The following is a 13,916-nucleotide window of genomic DNA, read 5'->3' on the forward strand; positions in this document are numbered from 1 at the left end:
GAATGACCTGGTTTATTTAATAATTAGTGTGGAAGAAGTGGGAGGGGAAGCTGCTACAGAGGAAGAGATTTAGGAACATGTCAATCAAACACAGTGTGTAGACCTTGCTTGGGTCCCAGTTGAAACAAACTAACTGCCAAAAGACGTTTTTGAGATAATCTGGGAAATTTCAATACAACTTGAATATAAAATGATATTTTTAAATTACTATTAATTTTTCCATTAATCTCAAATTCACTTAAAAATGATTATCGTTAATTTTTATAAAATTCATTTTGTAGTTACGGTAAGCAAGTTTATCGTTTGCAGATACCTACTAAAGTATAAATGGGAGAAACAGCATTACGTCTAGGATTTGGTTTAAAATACTCCATCAAAAACAAACAAAACAAAAATAGGGAGTGTGTTTGGGCACACTCATAAAATAGTAAAAGCAGGCTGCCCGAGCCAACCAGCAGCAACCCGCTCGGGTCCCCTTCCACACTGTGGGAGCTTTGTTCTTTCCCTCTTCACAATAAATCTTGCTGCTACTCACTCTTTGGGTCCATGCCGTCTTCATGAGCTGTAACACTCACCACGAAAGTCTGCAGTTTCACTCCTGAAGCCAGCGAGACCACAAACCCACCGGGAGGAACGAACAACTCCAGATGCGCTGCCTTTAAGAGCTGTCACACTCACCGTGACGGTCTGCAGCTTCATTCTTGAAATCAGCAAGACCAAGAACCCACCAAAGTCGGACACATTTTGGTGACCACGAAGGGACCATAATGTATCGCCAAGCAGTGAGACTATCTCCTATCACCAAGCAGTGAGTACCATTGGACACCTTTCACTTGCTATTCTGTCCTATTTTTCCTTAGAATTTGGGGGCTAAATACCGGGTGCCTGTTGGCCCGTTAAAAGTGACTAGTGCGGCCACTGGGCTAAAGACACGGGTGTCAGGCTTTCTGGGATAGGGTTCTCTAACAACCCCTAACTCTTCGGAGTTGGGAGCGTTGGTTTGCCTAGAACCAGCTTCCGCTTTTCCTGTACTTCTGGGCTGAGCTGAGGGTCGACAGAGAGGAAAGCCATTCAGCTCCGGGGTCCTGACAACAAGTTGGTTGACCCTGTGGCCATGAGTGGAACTCTCAAAGGCATGTCGCCCAAGCCACACTCACCCATCTATCCTATCTATCCTGACCCTTGCCCCCTGGGTCCTAATGCCTGCCAGACAAAGTTCCTCTCACCTCTCTTTTCCAAGCTAGTCCAGCTTTTAAAAATCACTACCTGTCTCTGGTGCTTTTCTAGTTTCTCCTATAAGAATGATTTCTAGTATGAGCTCCAGGACTCCGTTACCTTCTTTAGGCACCTGGGCTTACCAATCAGAAAGACATAATTTTTGCCCAAAGCCCCATCATAGGGGAGACTATCTGGAATTTTAGGATCCCTCCTCAGCCAAGCAGGCCTAACAAAAGCTATTGCTGAAGCTAGGATATGGGGAGCCTCAGAAATTGTGTCCTTCCTATTCATATAAGTGAGTACAAAAGGTGTCACTATTCCAACCCCGGAGATCCCTTCCTTCCCTCAGGGTATGGCCCTTCACTTCATTTTTGGGGCATAACATCTTTATAGGACAGGGGTAAAGTCCCAGTACTAACAGGAGAATGCTTAGGACTCTAACAGGTTTTTGAGAATGCGTCAGTAAGGGCCACTAAATCCAATTTTTGTCGGTTCTTCTTATAGTCTAGGAGGACAGGTAAGGGTGCAGGTTTTCGAGAATACGTTGGAAGGGCCACTAAATCCGATCTTCCTCGGTCCTCCTTGTGCTCTGGGAGGAAAATTAGTGTTTCTGCTGCTGTGTCGGTGAGTGCAACTATTCCGATCAGCAGGGTCCAGGGACCTTTGCGGGTTCTTGGGCAGGGGGAGAAACAAAACAAACAAAAACCGCAGGTGGTTTTGCCTTTCAGATGGGAAACACTCAGGCATCAACAGGCTCACCCTTGAAATGCATCCTAAGCCTTTGGGACCAATTTGATCCACAAACCCTGAAAAAGAGGTGGCTCATTTTTTTCTGCACTATGGCCTGGGCCCAATATTCTCTCTCTGATGGGGAAAAATGGCCACGTGAGGGAAGTACAAATTACAATACTATCCTGCAGCTTGACCTTTTCTGTAAGAGGGAAGGCAAATGGAGTGAAATACCTTATGTCCAAGCTTTCTTTTCACTGAGGGAGAATACACAACTATGCAAAGATTGCAATTTACATCCCACAGGAGGACCTCTCAGCTTACCCCCATATCCTAGCCTTCCTATAGCTCCCCTTCCTACTAATGATAATCCTCCTCTAATCTCCCCTGTCCAGAAGGAAATAAGCAAAGAAATTGCCAAAGCACCAAAAGCCCCCAGGCTATCGGTTATATCCCTTTCAAGCTGTAGGGGGAGGGGAATTTGGCCCAACCCGGGTACATGTCCCCTTCTCCCTCTCTGATTTAAAGCAGATCAAGGCAGACCTGGGGAAGTTTTCAGATGATCCTGATAGGTACATAGATGTCCTACAGAGTCTAGGGCAAACCTTTGACCTCACTTGGAGAGATGTCATGCTACTGTTAGATCAAACCCTGGCCTTTAATGAAAAGAATGCAGCTTTAGCTGCAGCCCGAGAGTTTGGAGATACTTGCTATCTTAGTTAAGTAAATGATACAATGAAAGCTGAAGAAAGGGATAAATTCCCTACCGGTCAGCAAGCCATCCCCAGTATGGGTCCCCACTGGGATCTTGACTCAGATCATGGGGACTGGAGTCGTAAACATCCGTTGACCTGTGTTCTAGAAGGACTAAGGAGAATTAGAAAAAAGCCGATGAATTATTCAATGATGTCCACCACAATTCAGGGAAAAGAAGAAAATCCTTCTGCCTTCCTTGAGCAGCTATGGGAGGCCTTAAGAAAATACACTCCCCTGTTACCTGACTCACTCGAGGGTCAATTGATTCTGAAAGATAAGTTTATTACCCAATCAGCCACAGATATCAGGAGAAAGCTCCAAAAGCAAGCCCTGGGCCCTGAACAAAATTTGGAGGCATTGTTAAACCTGGCAACCTCGGTGTTCTATAATAGGGACCAAGAGGAACAAGCTCAAAAGGAAAAGCGAGATCAGAGAAAGGCCACAGCCTGAGTCATGGCCCTCAGACAGACAAACCTTGGTGGTTCAGAGAGGACAGAAAATGGAGCAGGCCAATCACCCAGTAGGGCTTGTTACCAGTGTGGTTTGCAAGGACACTTTTAAAGAAAAGATTGTCCATGAGAAACAAGCTGCCCCCTCGTCCATGTCCACTAAGCCAAGGCCATCACTGGAAGGTGCACTGCCCTAGAGGACAAAGGTTCTCTGGGTCAGAAGCCTTCAACCAGATGATCCAACAACAGGACTGAGGGTGCCTGGGGCAAGTACCAGCTCATGTCATCACCCTCACTGAGCCCTGGGTACATTTAACCATTGAGGGCCAGGAAATTGACTTCCTCCAGGACACTGGCACAGCCTTCTCAGTGTTAATCTCCTGTCCTGGACAACTGCCCTCAAGGTCTGTTACCATCCGAGGAATGCTGGGACAGCCTGTAACCAGGTATTTCTCCCACCTCCTCAGTTGTAATTGGGAGACTTTGCTCTTTTCACATGCCTTTCTTGTTATGCCAGACTTATGCTGCCTGAGAGGATCTCTTAGAAGTCCCCTTAGCTAATCCTGACCTTAACCTATATACTGATGAAAGTTCATTTGCGGAGAATGGGGTACGAAGGGCAGGTTATGCCATAGTTAGTGATGTAACCATACTTGAAAGTAAGCCTCTTCCCCTATGGACCAGTGGCCAGTTAGCAGAACTAGTGGCACTTACCTGAGCCTTAGAACTGGGAAAGGGAAAAAGAATAAATGTGTATAAAGATAGCAAATATGCTTATCTAATCCTACATGCCCATGCTGCAATATGGAAAGAAAGGGAGTTCCTAACCTCTGGGGGAACCCCCATTAAATACCACAAGGAAATTATAGAGTTATTGCATGCAGTGCAAAAACCCAAGGAGGTGGCAGTCTTACACTGCCAAAGCCATCAGAAAGGTGAAGGAGAGAAGGCAGAAGGAAACCCTCAGGCAGATGCTGAGGCCAAAATTGCTGCCAGGTGGAACCCCCCATTAGAAATACCTACAGAAGGACCCTTGGTATGGAACAACCCCCTCCAAGAGATTAAGCCCCAGTATTCCCTGACTGAAGCAGAGTGGGGACTTTCACTGGGGCATAGTTTTCTCCCCCTAGGGTGGTTGGCGACAGAAGAAGGAAAGATACTTATACCTGAAGCCAGCCAGTGGAAAATACTTAAAACTCTCCACCAAACTTTTCATATGGGTATTGAAAACACTAATCAAATGGCCAAATCCCATTTACAGGGCCAAATCTCCTCCGGATCATCCAACAGGTAGTCAAAGCCTGGGAGGTGTGCCAAAAGAATAATCCCTTGGCTCATCGTAAGGCCCCTTTGGGGGAACAAAGAATAGGTCACTATCCTGGAGAGAACTGGAAGTGAGACTTCACCCATATGCCTGTCAAAGGGATTTCAATATTTGTTGGTCTGAGTTGATACCTTTACAAATTGGATAGAAGCTTTCCCCTGCAAGACAGAGAAGGCTCAGGAAGTGATTAAAGTCATAATTCATGAAATAATTCCTAGATTTGGGCTTCCCCAAAGCTTACAGAGCGACAATGGTCCGACTTTTAAAGGCATGATAACTCAGGGAATTTCCAGGGCGCTAGGGATACAATATCACCTTCAATGCTCCTGGAGGCCACAATCCTCAGGGAAGGTCAAGAAGGCAAATGAAATACTCAAGAGGCACTTAAGGAAACTAACACGAGAAACTCATCTCCCATGGCCTGCTCTTTTGCCCTTGGCCCTGTTGAGAATCCGAAATTCTCCTCACAAAATAGGGCCCAGTCCACATGAAATGCTATATGGATGACCTTTTCTCACAAATGATCTCCTACTTGATCAGGAAACGGCCAACTTGGTCAAAGATATAACTTCTTTCGCAAAATATCAACAAAACCTTAAAAATCTACCTGAGGGATGTCACAGAGAAAAGGGAACAGAGTTGTTTCAACCAGGAGATCTAGTGTTGGTCAAATCTCTCCCCTCTACTTCCCCATCTATGGACTCTTAGTGGGAAGGACCATACTCGCTCCCACTGCAGTTAAGGTGGCAGGAGTAGAATCTTGGATTCACTACATCCGAGTTAAACTTTGGACATCCCCTGAGGAACCTACAGGACCATCAGCTCAGGAGTCCCAAGATCAGCCAGACCAGCCTCGATACACCTGCGAACCGTTGGAGGACTTGCACCTCCTATTTTGGAAGGAAAATCCCAGACTAAAAAGGCTCCTACAACTGATCCTGAGGAAAGACCCCTTTCTCCTTAAAAAAGATAAGTGAAAACAGCATACTAACCATACTCTTCGTGATAGGACTATATACTGTAGCTCCTGCCAGGACGAAAATCCTAATCACATCAACCTTCTTTCTATCTTCCTTCCTTCTGACAGCAACTTACTTCTACCTCTAACTCAGACTAGATAAAATGATCTCGTTTTCCAGAGCACCCTCTTTACCTTCCTATTTGCTCTTTGCCTATCTATTCCTCCTGCTTCCTTGGATACCTCATACAATCACCCCTCCCCTTCCACTAGCTCCTAATTAACTCTACAAGACTCTCAACTTAACTCACTCTCTGTTAAACCAATCCAATCCTTCCCTGGCAAATGACTGTTGACTTTGTATCTCTTCATCAACCTCTGCCTTCGTTGCCACTCCAATTCCTTCAAAAAACTGGGTCTTTACCAACTTAACCTACCACCCTCATTATGAAGGAAAAGACCCTTTCCAACTTCTAAATATGCAATCATTAGCTGACTTCCCCATCTCTAATAGGACCAAGAATACCCTAACAGGACCCGCAATCCAACTTTTATGTTCTTAAATTTCCAACCTCACCTATTACACAAGCAATGAAAAGCCCGTACACGGCCCTGTAACCACAAATACTATCTTAACTTTCCAAGCCCCTTTATGCATCCAACGCAACCTGTTATCAGGCCTGCCTCTGGGGCACCTACTAACATATCAGTGTAATTACACCCTACAACTTCAAGCCCCAACTGATCATAGTAACTTCCGAGTCCCCCAAACAGCTCCATTCAGATGACTTGTCTGCTTCTCAGGTTCCCCCAAAATCATCTCCTCCTCCCTGCTTAACAAACATTCCAGGTTTTGTAATGGCAAACACACTCCCTACATGACCATTCACCCCTGGCCCCCCCTGCAGCAGTGCCCCCACCACTAGTGAATGCCTTCTTATCCCCTCTTTCAATCACTCTCTCGAATGGTTCCTAGTAGATACAAAACATTTCTTTCTCCAATGGGAAAAATATAACACAGGGAGTCAGTCAGTTTGCTCCCAGCACCGCTTTCCAGCCACTTACTGGAGCTACCTTGGAAAGTACTCTAGGAGTATGGGAAAATGAAAACAACAAACTCACACACCTTTTTAACATACATAACCAGTTCTGTCTGCCCAGCCAAGGTATATTCTTCTTATGTGGAACATCCACCTATACCTGCCTCCCCACTAACTGGACAGGCACCTACACCTTAGTCTTTCTAAGTCCCAACATTAATATTGCCCCAGGAAATCAGACCTTATTAGTACACCTCAAAGCTCAAGTCCATCAGCGCAGAGCCATACAACCAATACCCCTTCTTATAGGGTTAGGAATGGCTACTGCTATAGGAACCAGAATAGCTGGTTTATCTACTTCATTGTCCTACTATCACACACTCTTAAAGGATTTCTCAGACAGTTTGCAAGAAATAACATAATCTATCTTTACTTTGCAATCACAAATAGACTCTTTAGCAGCAGTGACTCTCCAAAACCACTGAAGTCTAGACCTCTTCACTGCTGAGAAAGGAGGATTCTGCACCTTCTTAGGGGAAGAGTGTTGTTTTTACACTAACCAGTCAGGGATAGTAGGAGAGGCCACCTGGCGTTTACATGAAAAGGCTTCTGAAATCAGACAACGCCTTTCAAACTCTTATACCAACCTCTGGAGTTGGGCAACATGGTTTCTCCCCTTTCTAGGTCCCTTGGCAGCCATCTTGCTGTTACTAATCTTTGGGTCCTGTATTTTCAACCTTCTTGTCAAATTTGTTTCCTCTAGAATTGAGGCCATCAAGCTACAGATGGTCTTACAAATGGAACCCCAAATGAGTTCAACTAACAACTTCTACCAAGGACCCCTGGACTGACATGCTGGCACTTTTACTGGCCTAGAGAGCTCCCCTCTGGAGGGCACTATAACTGCAGGGCCCCTTCATTGCCCCTATCCAGCAGGAAGTTGCTACAGTGGTCATCCGCCAAATTCCCAACAGCAGTTGGGATGTCGTGTTTAGAGGGGGGATTAAGAGGTGACAGCGTGCTGGCAGCCCTCGCAGCCCTTGCTCACTCTCGGCACCTCCTCGGCCTCAGCGCCCACTCTGGCTGCACTTGAGGAGCCCTTCAGCCTGCTGCTGCACTGTGGGAGCCCCTCTCTGGGCTGGCTGAGGCCACAGCTGGCTCTCTCTGCTTGCGGGGAGGTGCGGAGGGAGAGGTGTGGGCAGGAACTGAGGCTGCACGCAGTGCTTGTGGGCCAGTGCGAGTTCTGGGTTGGTGTGGGCTCGGTGGGCCCCCACACTTGGAACGGCTGGCTGACGCTGCTGGCCCTGGGCAGTGAGGGGCTTAGCACCCAGGCCAGCAGCTGTAGAGGGTGTGCCAGATCCCCCAGCAGTGCCAGCCTGCCGGGGCTGCACTCGAATTCTTGCTGGGCCTCAGCTGCCTCCTCATGGGGCAGGGCTCAGGACCTGCAGCCTGCCATGCCCAAGCCTCCCCACCACTGTGGGCTCCTGTGCAGCCCGAGCCTCCCTGATGAGTGCCAACCCCTGCTCCATGGAACCCGGTCCCACCAACCACCCAAGGGCTGAAGAGTGTAGGTGCAGCATGGGACTGGCGGACAGCTCTGCCCACGGCCGTGGCATGGGATCCACTAGGTGAAGCCAGCTGGGCTCCTGAGTCTAGTGGGGACTTGGAGAATCTTTATGTCTAGCTAAGGGATTGTAAATACACCAATCAGCACCCTGTGTCTAGCCCAAGATTTGTAAATGCACCAATCAGCACTCTGTATCTAGCTAATCTGGTGGGGACTTGGAGAACCTTTATGTCTAGCTAAGGGATTGTAAATACATCAATCAGCACTCTGTGTCTAGCTCAAGGTTTGTAAACACACCAATCAGCACCCTGTGTCTAGCTCAAGGTTTGTAAGTGCACCAGTCAGGACTCTGTCTAGCTAATCTAGTGGGGACTTGGAGAACTTTCATGTCTAGCTGGAGGATTGTAAATGCACCAATCAGCACTCTGTGTCTAGCTCAGGGATTGTAAACGCACCAATCAACACTCTGTCAAAACGGACCAATCAGCTCTCTGAAAAAATGGACCAATCAGCTCTCTGTAAAATGGACCAATCAGCAGGATGTGAGTGGGGCCAGATAAGGGAGTAAAAGCAGGCTGCCTGAGCCTGCCAGTGGCAACCCGCTGGGTCCCCTTCCACACTGTGGAAGCTTTGTTCATTTGCTCTTTGCAATAAATCTTGCTGCTGCTCACTCTTTGGGTCCACGCCGTCTTTGTGAGCTGTAACACTCACTGCAAAGGTCTGCAGCTTCACTCCTGAAGCCAGCGAGACCACGAACCCACCGGGAAGAATGAACAACTCCAGACGCATCACCTTTAAGAACTGTAACACTCACCATGAAGGTCCACAGCTTCATTCTTGAAGTCAGCGAGGCCAAGAACCCACCAATTCCAGACACAATAGGATTGTCAATATATGAAAATTGTTAAACTGGTTGACAGGCACCTGGGGGTGCTAGTTTACTGCTTTCTTTGTTGTTGTGAATATTTAAAAGTTTCTACAAATAAATTTCTTTCTTTTTTTTTTTTTTTTTGAGACAGAGTCTCACTCTGTTGCCCAGCCTGGACTGCAGTGGCATGATCTCGGCTCACTGCCAGCTCCAGCTCCCGGGTTCACGCCATTCTCCTGCCTCAACCTCCTGAGTAGCTGGGACTACAGGCACATGTCACCATGCCCGGCTAATTTTTTTTTTTTTTTTTTTTTGGTATATTTTAGTAGACATGGGGTTTCACTGTGGTCTCGATCTCCTGACCTCGTGATCCACCCACCTTGGCCTCCCGAAGTGCTGGGATTACAGGTGTGAGCCACCATGCCTGGCCAAAAATAGTAATTTTTTTTTTTTTTTTTAATTTTTAAAAAGAGAGAGAGAGTGGGCGGGAGTTGACAGCAGTGTTGAACTCTGCCGTGGGAGGGAGCAAATGAGTAGAATTTCCTATTTGATTTAGTGACTGGTAGTCATTGGAAATCTGGGTGAGAGCTGTTCTAAAGTCAGATGGGAGCAGAGAGGAATTTAGGACTGGGAAGGATTTATTTTATTTTATTTTATTTTATTTTATTTTACTTTATTTTCTAATGGCAAGGACTTCAGATTTTAAAAACTGGATGCAATGAGAAGTTGAACATACAAGAGAAAGAAAAAGTAACCCATAGGGCAGTGCTCCCGAGAAAGCAGGAGAGGGTGGAGTCCACCACACAGAGGCAGGGATTAGCCTGGGAGAGAAGCAGCAGCTTCCCTATTAGAAAGAAAAAGGATAGAATGGATGCAGCTGTAAGTAGTTGATGTGTTTGGATCAAAAAGAGTAGAGATTGCTGTCTGATCATGGCATCTGTTTTCTATATAAAGTAGGAGAAGAGTTTGGGGCAGGGGGTGTCAAACGCATTTCAGGACAGTACAGATCACAATATACATCATATCATATACATTCTAATTAACATCTTCTCTGTGGTACCACTGTCCGAACAGCACTTCAGGTGCCGGCCGGGAGAAAAGAAATCCGAAAGCATTCAAGGTTAAGGTTTTGTCTAACAGAAAAAAAAAAAAAAAAAATGTCACTCAGCAAGCCGGAAGGGGAGGCAGCTGTGGTCAAAGAGGACATTCCGCTTGGCGAGTTGGAGGTGGGCATTTGTGAGTGATATGATGACCAGGCATGAGTGTGTTAATAGTCACAGAGTGGAGGGAGTATTGGGTAATTGGACTGCATTTTCAGCATTCATTCAGGAAGCAGAACATTCAGTAATAGTCCTTGCTCAAACAGTAGTAGGCCATAATTGCTATGCTACAATAATGCAGGGCACTCAGAGGGAAAGGGAATCATTTTTTTAGTGCTTCCTTAGGGAATAGCACACACAGAAAATAACGGCGTCACCTTGAACTTTTGGAATTCCTTTGTCTAGATAGTTCATGCACTATTTTTCATCCTCACACGTTCTTATGATGCAAAAAAGAGGACAGATATTAAGAGCTATAGGACAGTAAGTCTATACTTTATTAAAATAGGGTTCTCAGAAGTTAATTGACTACCATTAGTCTTTTCAAGCCTTGAAGGAGCCAGCCTAGAGACCTCTTGGGTGAGGAGGCAGCTAGTACTCATGTTGCCTAATGCCACGGCCGGATCCATAACTCTTCCTCCACCTTGGGACCTGCGCAGGCTCGGGACAGCTGCTCTCAGGAAGACTTCTCTCCCCGAGGGCCTGTGCTGACTTCACCACCAGCTTGCTAATGAATGCTGGACTGTGACACAATTACTCAGAACGGCTCAGTCCCTTCTACTGAGCTTACTCATAGCCACTCTGCTCCTGGATTGGCCTAGGTGTGAATATGTGCAGCCCACGAGTGAGAGCAGTACACACCGCCGGATCATGCCAAATGTCCCTGAACCCATTTTCCTCCTTCTCCCCAGTAATCTTCCATCCCTTACTCGCAAAATGGGAGAGTATCCCACTTGCTTCTCTGCTTTCCGCCACAGCACAGATTTATTTATGCACATCCACGGGTCCTTCTGAAGGTTCAGCTGGCAATGAGCCGCCCAGGAGAATCGAGAAACCCTCTGCAGAGTTATCTGTCATCGTTTCTCTCCAACAATATTTATAGCACAGACCTATAGGCTAAACACTGAGCCTAGTGATAGAAAGCAGAGCAAATGAAAATACAAAATTTCTCCCTTTCGCTGGCTAAGGACAACTTACTTGGAAGAAATTGAAGCAACATAAAGAAAAAAAAACCACAATGGACATATTTAAATATTGTAATATTGTTATTGCAAGAACAAAAGGTTATCCAAGTGCTTTACAAATGAAATGCTGCCTTGAGGCTAGATACAAATTCACCATAGAGCCTTCAAGACCCACGGAGAGGAGTAATTCTCCTGTGGCAGGGACTTTTGGAGGAAGGGGGCTATACCCCGGGTTGTTGAACTTCAGGTCCCATTGCTAACTGATGAACACACAAGAGATAAGCTCTAAAATCTCTCTTATGCACACCCTGAACACCAAGGAACACCTTGGAAATACTAGTGCAATCTCATTAGCTTTTATTATTACTAGATAGACACATCAACCCACAAGGTTATAATCTACTATATATCATGCACTATAGTCATAATTTGTCTCAGCAAGATTTAACAACATAACAAATAGTTTTATATAATTTTAGAACAATGATTATTTTATCTGAAAATGTACTTCAAAAACTCAGCAAACCAGAGGCTCACTTTTTTTCCAGTGAGTTTATACACTCACCGTACATTTGCATCACCTCTTCTTATTCAGGAAAATTCCAAAACAGCTCTATTTTGTCACTGACATCCAGATTCCTAGAGGCCACAGGAATTATCTTTTGTCCCAGGGTTCAGTGTGTTTTTAAGGTGCAATTAGATGAACATTCTACACAGAAAAAAACCAAACCTGTACTTGACTCTGAGTAGGACCCTTGCAAATGACTGGGAGTCATTTACAAGGGTTACATTTGGTCTGGATGCCAGGCGGAAGGAGACACTTTTCTTCACTGCTCCTACTAAAGAAATCCATCAAGACTGTATCTGAGGTTGGCATGGTTTCAGATTCTGGGGAATATTAGGTCCCATAATGTCTTGGCTACAGAAGGTAGATCTGAAAGTTTTTAAGGCAAAAAAAAAAAAAAAAAAAAAGGAATTTTAACCTGACGCCAGGGAAGAAAAAGACATTGGTAGATCCCCTGATTTAATGAGTCATTCTTATGTTTGAACACTTCTGCAAATAAAGCATTGGTTTCTTAAATTTTCCTTTTCTTTAATTGCAAAATTTCAAAGTCTATAAATTTTTATACTACCTGCACATTTCAAATTATCTATGGGCTTAAACACCATTTATAAAATGTAAAGTACTAAAATGAAAAGGAAAAAGCAATACTTACTTATATCCATATTTCCCAGATGTATTTATCACCATTTCTGCTCCCAACTTATTCTGAGAATCTTCAAACAAATGTTTTTTCCAGATGAACTGAACACTTGTAATGTTTCCAACGTTAACATCTGCATCGATTAATTTCGTGTAAGTCATGCCTGGCTCAAGTTTTCCACTATAAACAAAAATAAGACTCATAAGTTTGCACTGGCTATTCACAGCACTGAATGAAAGAAAACACATCTGTGCATGCACTATGGAAGAGAAACTTGTATTTGCTAGCATTTGCTTGTAGGAGATTTATTCTTTCCATGTGTATTGATCAGCATCTCAGAATAGCATGGTTCTGAAGTTTGAAAGAAGGGTGAAGTAAATGGAAAGCTTGGCTAGGTGATTTTTAGAGAATACCTAGAGAGGCATTATTGTGATTTCTCCACAGTGAAAGATCTGGTCTTGGCTTTGTAGTATCAGAAACCAGATTATACTGACACCAGGAAATCAAGAAATTCTCAATAGTGGACTAAATTTACACGAGACTTACCTATAAACCAGAAGCCTGTTCACCAATTCACAGTGTGGAAATCCCTCCCTTTGATTAACCAGAAAGCTCCCGTGCCCTTTTTCTGGTACCTTGTTTAACCACATAAAAGGAATTGGGTAACCAAATTAGTGATCAAAAGACATTTTGTTGATCACAGCAATAGAGCAGAGAGAGGTGCCATATCTCAAGGCATAAGGTATGTTCCATCCAAGCCAAAGTGAAACCAATGACATGTTTCTTCCCTATCATGCAAAAATTCTCCACTGTGACCCAAATTGGTCGTGGCACCCAAACCAACATCTCTTACCTCCGGAAGAGCTTCCTGACTCCCATTTCCTATGGCTATTGCTAATATTCTCCTTCTGATGAAACAGTCCCTTTTTTGTTGTGTTGGCAACATAAATTAAACTATAGTTAGTAAATGATTAAGCTACAACCATAACTAAATTTGTCCCCATGTTGCTCCATACTGTATCACCTTTCCTTATTTCTACATAACTTAAAACCATTCTTCTGTTAATGTATCATTTGTCTACTCAAACTGCAATATTAGCTCTGTGAAAGAAGGAACTGTGTCTGCATCCCCAGCAATTAGAACAGTTCCTGGCACAGTGTAGGCACCTACATATTTGCTGAATGAATTAACGAATGAATATTGCTGTTTCTAGGGTCTGTCTTATTATATTACTAGTGGAATTAATTGATTTAATTACCAGAGGAAACTGTTCTTCCAAATTCTTAAGGGTAATCTTTCTGTTATTCCAAGAACTATCTTCACTCAGTGCCCATACAATGCAGCCCTTTATGTCTTTAGAAGTCCAGTTAGCTAAGATATAACCTATGGTGAAGCTGGACTTTTTTTTTTTAATTAACACTTAAGGTCAGAGGTACATGTGCAGGTACCTAGGTAAACATGTGTCATGGGGGTCTGTTGTACAGATTACTTCATCACCCACATATTAAGCCTAATAC

The 13,916-nt window shown here is 44.6% G+C and overlaps 1 protein-coding gene and 1 pseudogene across 1 annotated transcript in view; one reads left to right on the plus strand and one right to left on the minus strand.

Moving 5' to 3' along the window:
- The first annotated feature begins 767 nt into the window (after positions 1-767).
- Positions 768-3,153, plus strand: LOC139355979 (uncharacterized; annotated as a pseudogene).
- An 8,102-nt stretch (positions 3,154-11,255) lies between these two features.
- Positions 11,256-13,916, minus strand: part of LOC105467314 (pancreatic lipase related protein 3) — a 49,939-nt gene continuing 47,278 nt past the window's right edge. The window contains exons 11-12 of the mRNA XM_011716797.2: positions 12,411-12,578; positions 11,256-12,127 (exon numbers count right to left, since the gene is read on the minus strand). Of these exons, the coding sequence (XP_011715099.1) occupies positions 12,046-12,127; positions 12,411-12,578 (250 nt within the window). The 3' untranslated portion in view covers positions 11,256-12,045. The remainder of the gene's footprint in view (positions 12,128-12,410; positions 12,579-13,916) is intronic.

Source organism: Macaca nemestrina, chromosome 9, assembly GCF_043159975.1.
Source record: "Macaca nemestrina isolate mMacNem1 chromosome 9, mMacNem.hap1, whole genome shotgun sequence".
NCBI classification, from domain to species: domain Eukaryota; kingdom Metazoa; phylum Chordata; class Mammalia; order Primates; family Cercopithecidae; genus Macaca; species Macaca nemestrina.